This window comes from Tupaia chinensis, unplaced genomic scaffold (genome assembly GCF_000334495.1).
Source record: "Tupaia chinensis unplaced genomic scaffold, TupChi_1.0 Scaffold000564_1, whole genome shotgun sequence".
NCBI lineage: Eukaryota > Metazoa > Chordata > Mammalia > Scandentia > Tupaiidae > Tupaia > Tupaia belangeri.
This window is the reverse complement of record NW_006160077.1, coordinates 683,524-697,110: the sequence shown is the minus strand read 5'-3', so window position 1 is coordinate 697,110 and position 13,587 is coordinate 683,524. Positions and strand designations below refer to the sequence as shown.

Sequence of the window (13,587 nt, the reverse complement as noted above, 5' to 3'; positions counted from 1 at the left end):
AAAGCGAGAAATCACCCCCCAGGGGGGATGGTCACGCCGCAATCCCTTCTCCTCCATTCTCCTCTCGGGATCTTGGGCACGCACGCACACATGCCCGGCGTGAGTTTTAAGCCACCAGGTCCGGGACACGAACCGCGGTCGACCACGTGGGAGTCCAGCGACATAGCCATTACGCTAACTGCTGGTTCCCCCCTTTTCTTTTTTTTGATCAAATATCTGTAAGTATTGCTTCTGTCAAAATAAGACTACTGAAGCTCAACTGCAATAATGTGTACTAACTGTTGCTGCTTGACTAAGGCAACACAGGAGGCCCAGATTTGATTTTTCAACCACCCAGAAATGCTAGGAGTTCCAGCTACTTAAGACTGATGCAAGAGGATTTTGAAACAGCAAGATGCTGTCTTAAAAATAACAACAAACACACACACACCCTCGCACACACATACACACACACACACACACACACAAAGAAAGGAAACAAAAAACAAAAAGATTACTGAGAAGAAAATATTCATCATATTTGAAGAAAGATATTTTAACAATTTTCAGAAAACCCCTGGGCAGAAAAATACATGAACAATTCTCTAATGAAATTTAGTGGGATTAAGAGTGTCTAAGAAAGTTGGATTCACTCACTAATATTTCAGAAAAATGTATTTAGAGATATTAGAAATAATAATAAAATAATCAGGATTATTTCTTCTCTTATGATTTCTTATGTACATTTAATTGTTGTTTATTTTTATGGTTATTATATGCTTTTTCCAAAGTATTTCATCACAATACTTATCTTATTTCATAATCCCTAACTATGAGGTAGTTACTATGTTTCTAATTTATAAATGAAGGAAGACCCAAATCACAGTTATCCCTCAGATAAAGATTCTATAAATACATGTATTTAGTTATTTTTTAAAATTTTATATTGTTGATTTTTGAACAAGAAATCATTTTAATGTCTTTGCTATTAATTTTCTCTTACAATGATTTGCTAGCATATTCAGAACAATTATTATTGGATAATGAATTTGAGAAGTTAATCATAAGTAAAACATTTTAAAATAAAATATTTTGTCAATAATTTTTCCATTAAGTCAAGTGTTATCCTGAACCAACTGCCATAAACTGACATGTATCATGATGTCAACTACATAATTTCACTAGAAGTTCATTTATGCTATCAGTCTCTCTGAGATTGTCTTGAGGGCCAGCCTGAGGTGTAGTGGTTGTGGCAGCTGGATCTCACATGGCTGACTGTGCAATTCAAGTAAGTCCTGCCCCTTCAGCCTGAAAATCACACTGGACACCCATGTATGTGCATGCTCAAAATCCTTAAAGAAGGGATTGCTGTGTGACCATACTCCATAGGGTGATTTCTCTCTCTCTCTCTCTCCCTGAAAAGTGCATGTGATCTATAGCAAATTAAAAAGAGAACAAGGTTTCTCTTGAATTTTTAAATCCAATTAAAACATTCTTTATAAGAAAAAGTTTGCAACAATGTTTCTTTCTTTTAACTTCTCTACAATGTTTCTCTCTATATTGTACTATGACATTATTTTGCTATTTCATTTTTATTTAAAAAATACATTTAGTCTATTTTTGCTTTTTTCTCCCTAGTCTATATTTATAACATCTTACTCTACTCAGTAATGTTAGTTGTATGATGTCAAATACTACTTTGTTAAAATACTAAGAAACATGGCTAATTTAATTTAGTTATTGGAAAATGATTAATTCCATAGTTACAAATGACTACCCAATGCATAAAAATTCTATGGAAATTGGGACCAGTAGTTAGCATAATGGCTATGTCGCTGGACTCCCACATAGTCAACCACGGTTCCTGTCCTGGACCCAGTGGCTTAAAACTCACACCAGGCATGTGTGCATGCATGCCCAAGATCCCGAGAGGAGAATGGAGAAGGGATTGCAGCGTGGCCATCCCCCCTGGGGGGTGATTTCTCGCTTTCTGCCTCTCTGTCTCTCTCTGTCTGTCTGGTGAGCACACATGCCCTAAAGCAAAAACCTCTCCCCTCAGAAAAAAAAAAATTCTATGGAAATTTACATGTTTAAAGAATTATTTATTTAATTTTATTCCTTGTTCTTCAATTTTCCCAGAGAAAGACACAGTGAGAGAGAAACAGAGAGAGAGAGAGAGAGTAAGCCATGAGTTCCAGGATCGGAACCATGGTCTGCCATATAGGAGTTCAGCTCCTTACCTGCCATGGCACATGCTGGCTCCTACATTGTTATTTTGATGGCCATGGGAAAAGTATATTTAAGAACACTCTGTGTCAAGTAAGTTTAGTAATTGCATTTGTATTTAAAAACCTCATTGGCACCAAGTAACATTAAGATATTTCACATTATCACTTCCACTATCTTTTTCATGAAGATGACCACACTTCCCAGACTTTTAAAAGTATCCAGACATCCTGGTCTCCTGACATAATTCTATTGTATGTCTATTTCCTCATTGTAATTCTACACCCAAATGTGGTTTCTTTGGAAAACAAATTATATGGTTATCCTACTTATTATCAACACATTTTTATTATTATATGAAGGAAATTTTTATGGTATTTCTATCATTATAATGATGTTGTGATAAGTAAAATGATCTCATTAAAATAATTTTAGAGGACCAGCAGGTTGCCAAATGGTTATGTTGCTGGACTCCCACGTAGTTGACTGCAGTTTGAGTACTGAACCTGGTGACAAGACTCTCACTGGGTGCATGAGTGTGCATGCCCATAATCCTGAGAGGAGAATAGAGGAGAAAGGATTGTGACATGGCCATTCCCCCTGGGGGGTGGTTTCTCACTTTCTGTCTCTCTGCCTCTCTCTGTCTTTCCAACTAGTGCACACTCACTATAGCAAAAATCTCTCAAAAAATAATAATTTTAGAAAAACTCTTCCCATCTTGACATAACTATTGTTACTTACTTAAATAATAGTTTATTCCTTTTTTTAAAGAATTATTTTATTTCACTTTATTTATTTTAATTTGACCAGAGAAGGACAGAGTGAGAGAGAGAACGGAAGCCTCTAGGTCTGGAACTTGAACCATGGTCGGCCATGTGGGAGTCCAGCACCCTTAACCACCATGCCACCTGCTGGCCCCAATAGTTTATTCTTATGGCCTCACAAATTATTTTTTCTTTTAAATTGCTGAGATAATTATGGAAAATCTAAGAGTAGAAACATATTCTTTTAAATATCTTATGCTCCTTTTTGATGAGAAATGTAGATAGAATAACAAAGTCAAATGGACCCTTTAGGTCTGGCATGATCAGTGTGAATGGAATGGATATACCTTTGGAGATTAACTCTTAGAACCAAATTATAGGGAAGTTAGAAAGGTGAGCTCCACTTAGCAACCTGTGGAAAAGATCTACAACCAAATAATATCAAGCAAAGTGTAATAGAAGTTGAATAAGGAAATGATGAATAAAAATATTGGGGGAAGATATAAGTAAGACATGCAGATCAATAAAGAGAGTAAAAAGTTGTTCAATGTAATAAAGTACAATAATAATGATTGGATGACCATCACTGAGTTACTCCTTACAGCAAAGCTTATGCTTTAATAAAGCTGACTCAGAACAAATATCACTTGAATTGGTGTGTAATGAGAAGTGGAAATGCATTTCAGAAAATTTGTCTTCCAATCAGAAACGGTTTCTGGCACCACACTTTTCTCAATACGCTCTTCATCTCCCTGTTTCTCAGCGTGTAGATCAGAGGGTTGAACATGGGGGCAATGATTGTGTAAAAAAGTGCAAACACTTTGTCTTCTGGAAAAGTTACCGTTGGTCGAATATAGATGAAGAGGACAGGCACAAAGAACAAAACCACAACAGCTATATGGGAACTGCACGTGGAAAGAGCTTTACCGCGGCTCTCTGCTGGGTAAGCCCTAATGGTATACAATATCAAAAAATAAGACAGCATCAAGATCACAAAGGCCACCAAACCCATTGTCCCAGAATTGGCAACCACTAGGATCCCAACTCTGTATGTGTCGATGCAGGCCAGCTTCAACAAAGGATACACATCACAGAAATAGTGGTCTATTTCATTGGGGCCACAGAAGGGTAAGTTGATGGTAAGAAGGAACATGAGAAAGGAATGCAGAAATGCTCCAGCACAGCAAGCGATGACCATGGCATTGCACCTTGGCCTGCTCATGATGACAGTGTAGTGCAGGGGCTTGCAGATGGCCACGTAGCGGTCATAGGCCATTGCTGTGAGGAGAAATATCTCAATCCCCCCAAAGAAGTGCATGGCAAAGAGCTGTGTCATGCAGGAAGTATAAGAAATTGTGTTAATTACTGCCAACAAGTCAGTCACTAGCTTGGGTGTCACTGTTGAGGTATAGCACAGATCTGAGAGAGCAAGGTATTTAAGGAAGAAATACATGGGCTGGTCAATAAGTTGGCTGCATATAATAGAAATCACAATGAGAAGGATTCCCATCCAAATAGCTATGTAACAAAGTGAGAATAATAGAAAGCAAAAATATTTAATATTCTTGTTTTGAGAAAGTCCTAATAATATAAATTCAGTGATGTTACTGGTAGTTTCCATGGTCCATGCAGTCTGGGTTCAATAAATATAGCTGAAAGCAAAAGGAATGTCAACATAAAAATAATGCCTTAGCATGGTGTGACTCAGAATGAGACTTGTATAAATGAACTCATTTATTTAAGTAGTTCCCTTAAATTATTGAAATAATTGATTCTAAACAATGTATAGGTGGGCTAGCCATATAGTACAGCACCCTGATCAGTTTTATGTAGCAAAAGGATGTGATATTAATAAGCTAGCTGAATGCATAAACAAAGATGTACAGTCATTTCACTTAAGAGACACAAAGGTGGGGGCCAGCATGTGGCATGGACGTTAAGGCGCTGGACTCCCATTTGGTCAACTGCACCCAAACCTGGTGGCTTGAAACTCATGGCAGGTGCATGTTTATGGATGTGCATACCCAAGATCCCAAGAGGAGAATAATTGAGAAGGGACTGTAGCATGGCCATCCCACCTGGGGGATGATTTCTTTCTTTCTCTCTCTCTGAACAGCACATAACCCTGTAGAAAAAATTTCTAAAAATAAGTTAATTTATTGAGGAGTACACATTTTTTTGTCTTGGGGTAGCTTGCTTATTAAGTGAAACAGAGCCAGACTTAGAGTGAAGTCAGTGAGGTGCATTTCACAAGTGCAGGAGAGAATCCCATCTTTATTTAAATATTAATTTTATTCTTGTGAAATTGACTTTTTTTTTTCTTTTTTTTTTTTTTTTTGTAGAGATTTTCACTGTAGGGCGCGTGCGCTCGCCAGACAGACAGAGAGAGACATAGAGACAGAAAGCGAGAAATCACCCCCCAGGGGGGATGGTCACGCCGCAATCCCTTCTCCTCCATTCTCCTCTCAGGATCTTGGGCACGCACGCACACGCGCCCGGCGTGAGCTTTAAGCCACCGGGTCCGGGACACGAACCGCGGTCGACTACGTGGAAGTCCAGTGACATAGCCATTACGCTAACTGCTGGTTCCTGTGAAATTGACATTTTTGATAATTATTTACTGACCTACAGTAGGTGTACATATTTATGAGATATAATGCATTTTTTAAATAAATGCATACAATGTGTAATGATCAGATCAGAGCATTAACATATCCATCATCCCTAATGCCTATTGGATTAAAATATTTTTTATTATGGTTGCTGAGTTGTTTATACCCATGGTGAGTACATTTGCCTCATTCTAGTCTTTATATTAGATCTAAAAACATTATATATTTCACAACACTAAGTGAAGTACCAAGGCTAATGGTACCAGAGTCTGCATGGGGTTAGAGGTAGATGAGGGTTCAAGGAAGCAAACGATCAACAGACACAAGAAGGATGTAAACAAGATGAATAGGCTATGCACTGGTGTTCCTCTGGAGCATAAAAAGGCATTGCCAATCAATATCTACCTGCAGAAAAATAGTTGAAGGAATATGAAAAGTACACAATATAATGTTCATTGTTGAAGATGGTGAATATCATCTCTTGATACCTTTGATTTTATTGTCACATACTTCATCAATGTTTTAAGACCACTAAGATGTGCAAGAATTATAGGTAAATCAGAAATTATATTTAAAAAATATAGAACAATTTAAATAATATGAAAAATGATAGTATATAAAGGTTATCTGGCTATGATGTTTCCTTTGATTTAAAAAGATGAGATTAAAAATCATAATAATTAAATAATATTGAGAAAGGAAGGCAACTTGAAAAATAAAAGTGCACTGGGACCAGCATTTAGCATAATGGCTATGTTGCTGGACTCCCATGTAGTAGACTGCTGTTCAAGTCCCAGACCCAGTGGCTTAAACTCATGTCAGGCACGTGTGCCTGTGTGCCCAAGATCCTGACAGAAGATTGGAGGAGAAAGGATTGCAGTGTGGCTATCCCCCCTGGGAGGTTTCTCGCTTTCTGTCTCTCTGTCTCTCTCTCTCTCTCTCTCTGTCTTTCTGGTGAGCACATGTGCCCTATAGCAAAAATCTTTTTAAAACAACAAAAAAAAAAGTGCAGCAATGTATCTATGTAATGGTACTTAACACACATGTGACTGTAATAACCTCTTTAATTAATAAATAATTGCAGAAATTGATAAAAAAGTGACTTCACTGTTTTAAAATTTAAAACATGTTTTAAACCTTCTTTTATTCACTTAGAGAGAGAGAGACAAGTTACTTCACAGGGTCTGATCGCGTGTCCCATCTTCCTCCCTACCAGCCCCTCAGCCAGCCAAGATCATGGATTCACCTAGGCACATGTGGTATTTCAGGTTGACTCAAGAGTCAAACCCAGGCCTCCTACATAGCTTCGATATTGCACTGCGGATGAGCTTCCGGCTGTTTTAAACTGTGTCTTTTAGAAATAGTGTAAAGTTTGTAAATAATGCATCCCAAGTGTAGCTATTTATTTTTAGTATTCTATAATTAGAAAAAAATACTTAACTTATATTATTTAATATCTTGTAAACAGAAAAATGAATTTTTAAAAATAGCCTTAGTTTAGATTATTGATTTGTTTCCCATTAATTTACCTTTTTTTTTAGTTATGAACATATCATTCATCTTTTCCAAGAGTCTGAGATAACCCTCCCTTATACTTGCTCATACAACTCTTGAAGAACAACATGATTCTTACAGACAAAAGATGTTACATATTACACTCAGAAAAATGCCATTAATTAATAGGCAGGATGGTGTAAAAAACTCTCTGTCTCCCTTTCTCTTCCTCTTTCTTTCTGCATTTTGACACAATGAAGAAAGAATTAAATGTCTTCCTAGTTTCTTTGTTTCCTTAAGTTTATTGTTCTACAATAGCCCTCACTTAATATAAAGAGTTTATATTTACTCTGTTTTAATTACAGCTTATACTTCAATCATCGTGTTACAATTTTCAGTGTCTTTGTTGCTAACTTCTCAGTCACTAAATTTTTAATTTATTACAACCTCCATTTTATGTTACCGAATTTAAAGAGAGAACTCGGCTTCAGGAACTGCAAAGACTATTATGGCACTAAGACAAATTCAGTAGCTGTGATTATAACTCGGTTCTTTGTTTTTTCTTATCCTTATCCCTTTCTCTTATTTTTTCTTTTTTTCTAATCTGTTCCTAAAAGGAAAACCCTTGTCTTGGCTATACCACATGTAAATATTTAAAGTTTTGAATAAATTGCATGAAATAAGAACTTCAACATGTGGACAGCCAAATAAGGAAATGGATAATTTATTTATCAACAAATGTGCTTGACCTTTTTCAATGTAACAAGCACCATTTTAGGCAGTGGTAATAGATTTTTAAACCAGATATAGAAGGTCCTTATACTGAGGATGATTAACAGCAAAATAAATTTCAGAAGGAAAATGAAATATCAATACTTACACCTTTAGAAAAGAGTCACACAGTAGGTCTAAAATAACTTGCATTTCATAATGAATTGAATCATCCTATCCGCTTTAATTCTATAAAAAGTCGATCAAAATTGTGGGAAGTACAGCTTGCATGCTCCTTGCAGGATACTAGACTTTCTAGAACAGGAGCCATGATGTTTCAGTCCCAGTTATCCATCAGGACATGCAGAAAAAAATAAAAAAGGATCAGAAGCTAAAATTTTAATTTTAATAGGATATTGGGTTTTTATTTATATACCACGGATCCAGTTCTTCAGATTTTAAATTTCACACTTCATTTTTAAAAATTATTTATTTAATTTTATAATTATTTATTATTATTTAATTTGCTATAGGACACATTTACTCACCAGAGAGAGAGGGAAAGTGAGAAAGCCAACCACCACATCTGAGACTTGTACGTCAGTCAACGATGTGGGAGTCCAGCATCTTAAACACCAACACCATGCCCTAAAATTTTATATTTCTTAAAATGTTAAGAATTATATCACTTTTTCCCCAGAGCTTCTTAAGTTCCATTAATGATTAATTATTTGACTTAAAAAAAAAAAAAACTACATTTGAAGGAGTTGCCTTATTCACACAAATAGATAATTTAAGATACTTGTTGAGAGTTATGCTTCAGGTTCCTTCTTAATAGAAAAATTTTATTAAAAAAATACCAAGACTGGCCTCCTTGAGTGTAACAGGGGCATTTTCTCTCTATTTTAATATCTCTGTGTTCTCTTGTGGAATTTTTAATTTATTGATTTCTTCCTAAAATATTCTATTAATATAATTACTAACACTGAATTCTGAAGAGTCAGGATGTCCGCTTTCAAATGAGAATCATCGTGTTACAATTTTCAGTGCCTTTGTTGTTAACCTCTCCGTCACTGAATTTTAAATTTATTACAGCTTCCATTTCACATTCTCAAATGAGGATGGACATGAATAACATCATTAAACATAGTTCTTCAGTGAGGCCACAGTAGTGCTTTGTATTCTTCTTATCTTTCATGGTTTGGTATCAGCACAGAAGTTCAGAGAGAGCAAGTAAGAGAACTTAGTATATGATCAGGGGTAAAATAGTGAACTTGCAGGACACTCATTCTCGCCCTGTATAATGTGGGCATTTCTAATGAGAGCGTTTCATGATCATACAGCTTGAACAATCTGGTACTTAGTGTGCCACTGGCACAGATTCTTTTCTCTATCATTTTGCTTTTTACCACATTGTTATGTAGAGATTAAATATCCAATCCAATACATAATAAAAATAAAAGTTCACTGAAAAATTAATAGATAAAAAATGCAACCTATTATCATTCATATAGAATTGCTTGCTATTATCTGAGGTTTTGCAGAGACCTAAAAGAGAATTAATGGAAACACCTTGTAGTTAGTGTCTGCCATGTCCTAGATGCAATTCTAAAGATGTGACATATATTGACTCTAATCCTAACAAGGACTCTGTGATCATTTTATTAGCCCTAATTTGCAAAAATGGAAACCTCTTTATAATTTGGATAAGCATTGATGGAGACTATACGTCAGTCAACGATGTGGGAGTCCAGCATCTTAAACACCAACACCATGCCCTAAAATTTTATATTTCTTAAAATGTTAAGAATTATATCACTTTTTCCCCAGAGCTTCTTAAGTTCCATTAATGATTAATTATTTGACTTAAAAAAAAAAAAAAACTACATTTGAAGGAGTTGCCTTATTCACACAAATAGATAATTTAAGATACTTGTTGAGAGTTATGCTTCAGGTTCCTTCTTAATAGAAAAATTTTATTAAAAAAATACCAAGACTGGCCTCCTTGAGTGTAACAGGGGCATTTTCTCTCTATTTTAATATCTCTGTGTTCTCTTGTGGAATTTTTAATTTATTGATTTCTTCCTAAAATATTCTATTAATATAATTACTAACACTGAATTCTGAAGAGTCAGGATGTCCGCTTTCAAATGAGAATCATCGTGTTACAATTTTCAGTGCCTTTGTTGTTAACCTCTCCGTCACTGAATTTTAAATTTATTACAGCCTCCATTTCACATTCTCAAATGAGGATGGACATGAATAACATCATTAAACATAGTTCTTCAGTGAGGCCACAGTAGTGCTTTGTATTCTTCTTATCTTTCATGGTTTGGTATCAGCACAGAAGTTCAGAGAGAGCAAGTAAGAGAACTTAGTATATGATCAGGGGTAAAATAGTGAACTTGCAGGACACTCATTCTCGCCCTGTATAATGTGGGCATTTCTAATGAGAGCGTTTCATGATCATACAGCTTGAACAATCTGGTACTTAGTGTGCCACTGGCACAGATTCTTTTCTCTATCATTTTGCTTTTTACCACATTGTTATGTAGAGATTAAATATCCAATCCAATACATAATAAAAATAAAAGTTCACTGAAAAATTAATAGATAAAAAATGCAACCTATTATCATTCATATAGAATTGCTTGCTATTATCTGAGGTTTTGCAGAGACCTAAAAGAGAATTAATGGAAACACCTTGTAGTTAGTGTCTGCCATGTCCTAGATGCAATTCTAAAGATGTGACATATATTGACTCTAATCCTAACAAGGACTCTGTGATCATTTTATTAGCCCTAATTTGCAAAAATGGAAACCTCTTTATAATTTGGATAAGCATTGATGGAGACTAAAGACTATTTTCCACAGTATTTGATTGATTTTCTTTCTACCTGGATATTGTTAATGTGGTTGGCAGTTCCAAATTAAGCTTAGTATTATTTTAAAGATATATTTTTTATTTTGCAAGTTCTTTGTGCAGCCAAATTGTCTCACCCAAGAAGTCAAGGCAGAACTGAATTTATCCCTATAATATTGAAGCTTTTTCTTTTGGCCTGCACAAAATCTTTACTGAACTCATTATACTTCCTTCCTCTTTTACTTTACCCCATGATCATTTCTACCCATTAAATTTGCTCTACATAGGGTCCATAATCTTCTAATATTACTATATTATACATCATTTAGCACACTTAATTACTTGGGTCTTTTTATCACTTACAGTAAAGGAGACAGGAAAGGATAATGAATTCTAATATATTTGCTTAGATTCTTTTAATTTGCATTTTCTCTTTTCTTCTTCACCTAAAGTGCAAGTTACTTTTTTGCTATCTTTTTTTCCCACTTTTATCCAATAAATTCTCAATAGGACACTGAATTCTATAGTAATTTTCTTTATTTCTCAATAATAAAGGCTTTATCATTTTGACATTTTCTCTGGGGTAAAATTATCATTGTATATATTTAAGTATGGGAAAGAAAGTATGCAAAATGTTTGCAAATATCTAAAGAGGGACATGGATATATAAAATAATATGTAAAGATAAAAATGTAACTTGTACTATATAGTATATGTGTATGAAATTTAAAATAAACATTTATTTTCTCCATTTTGGTTGTATTTTTACTTACCAGAAAAACAATTCTCCTATGTAAGTCCTAGTTGTAGGACATTCCAGTTTTTCTTCAAAAGTGGAATGTTTCCTCCTAATGTTTTAAACTAAAAGGCAATAAAACCATTGCTGGCATTTATATTAAAAATGCATTGGTTTTCTAATATATATTGTATGTGTGTGTATATATAAGTATGAATCTACATCCAATGTAGATTCATGAATGGAAATAGCTTTATGCATTTTCTGTTTAATTTCCAAGTGGCATTTAAAGTGAATTCTCTGAGAAAGTAAAACCCCAAGCCACTTTCTCACATATTTTTAATGGTAGGAAACATGTCCCAGTGGAAAAGTAGGCCAATGTAAGGCTAATTTACCTCAAGTCTTTAAGTATAGTTAGGCCAAAGTTAATAATCTGTTATAGTCTGAGGAGCCTAAATACAGACCAAGGGTACCTTTTCATTCAAGGGGACAGGTCATGATGTCTGTGCTTTATATTGAAGCAAATTCTGAGGAAAACGTAGGGAAAAAGGTCTAAACAGAGAAAAATAAGAAATACCAAAGAGAACTCCAGGGAAATGGAATTCTGGTTCTCCAGTTTGGTTTGCTTCAGAATACATTGAAAAAATAAAGCATGACACATGCCAGTGAGGCTGAGGTTAAAAAGGAACCCTCCTACACTGTTGGTGGGAATGTCAATTAGCACAGCCACTGTGGAGAACAATATGGATGTTCCTCAAAGACCTAAAAATAGAAGTCCCATGTTCCTAGCATTTCCACTTCTGGGTATCCACCCCAAGTATGGGAAAACAGTCAGAAGAACACTTGCTAAACCATGTTTATTGTAGTGTTATTCACAATTTCTAAGACATGGAATCAGCCAAAATGCCCAAGAAAAAAATATCTAGGTTGAAAAAGTGTGGAACATGTACACTATGGAATACTATTCAGTCATAAAAAGTTTGAAACCCTCTCATTTGATACAAAGTGAATGACTGTAGAAGATTTAATGCTAAGCAAAGCAGTCTATGAAAGAGATATCTATGCTCAGTATTTACTGAATGTCTACACGCTACTGAAGAAACTAAAAGAGCAACATGTATAAAAGCAGAGAACACAAGTGTAAAAGCCAAAGACTGTATAGGAGAAGGTGCATGGTAGAGGGTGTTAAGAAAATGGAGCCTCATGGTGGAGTCTCCTTAAAATGGAGGAAGTCTTACTTCATGGGTCATACAAGGTAAAGAAGTAGACAACTCAGCTTCCCCAAGGGTACAAGCACAGTCCAACTCTATGTCAGAGAATTGTGGCTGAGCATTTAGACCTTTTTCCCATTTCTTCTGATGTTCAGATTACTGATTATATTGATGACATTCTAATCCAAGGTCATTCTAAAGAGTCATTGCAGATAATTTTGGACGATTTAATAGAACACATGAGGACCCATGGATGGGAAATAAATCCTGATAAAATACAAGGGCCTGATTCCCAAGTGAGGTTTTTAGGGATACATTGGAATGATGGCAAGTGTGGAGTGCTGCCCAAAGCAAAGAATAAGATCTTACAATTTCCTCCACCAGCCAGTAAAATGAGGCTCAAAAATTTATTGGATTGTTTGGTTATTGGGGAAATCACATTCCCCACCTTGGGCAGATACTTAGTCCTTTGTATAAGATAACCCAGAAGAAGTATCCTTTGAATGGACTCCTGAAGCTGCACAGGCTTTCAAAGCAGCTAAAGTAGCTATACAAGGATCTATGGACCTGTGGCCAGTACAAGACGGTCCTGTTGAACTCGTGGTCACTGTAGACGATAATCATGCTAATTGGAGCCTATGGCTGCTTCAAAAGTGACAGCGAGTCCCTTTGGGATTCTGGTATCACAAACTGCCTGAAGCCGGGTTATCATACACACCCTTTGAACAACAGTTATTGGCCACTTACTGGGCTTTAGTTGATACTGAACATTTAACTTTAAATCATGAAGTAATTCTTAAGCCTCGTATCCCCATTATAACCTAAATATTAAGTGATCCCAGTTACCACAAAATTGGAAACGCCCAAGAAGCTAGCATCATTAAATGGAAATGGCACATCCAAAATAGGGCCAAAGCTGGCCCAAATAGACTTCCCAACTTGCATGAGTTGGTAATCTCCTTTCCTACAAGAGATGACTCTAACTTAAATA

The 13,587-nt window shown here is 35.6% G+C and overlaps 1 protein-coding gene across 1 annotated transcript; it reads right to left on the bottom strand.

The window, feature by feature from the left end:
* Positions 1-3,651: 3,651 nt before the first annotated feature.
* On the bottom strand, positions 3,652-4,590 carry LOC102497464 (olfactory receptor 4P4). Its single transcript, XM_006157917.1, has one exon. It carries the CDS (start codon positions 4,588-4,590, stop codon positions 3,652-3,654), a length of 939 nt encoding a protein of 312 aa, XP_006157979.1.
* Between the last annotated feature and the right edge of the window lie 8,997 nt (positions 4,591-13,587).

What these genes read in the sequence shown, in the direction of transcription:
- LOC102497464 (XM_006157917.1), bottom strand. Translation starts at nt 4,590, where the DNA reads ATGGAAACTACCAGTAACATCACTGAATTTATATTATTAGGACTTTCT.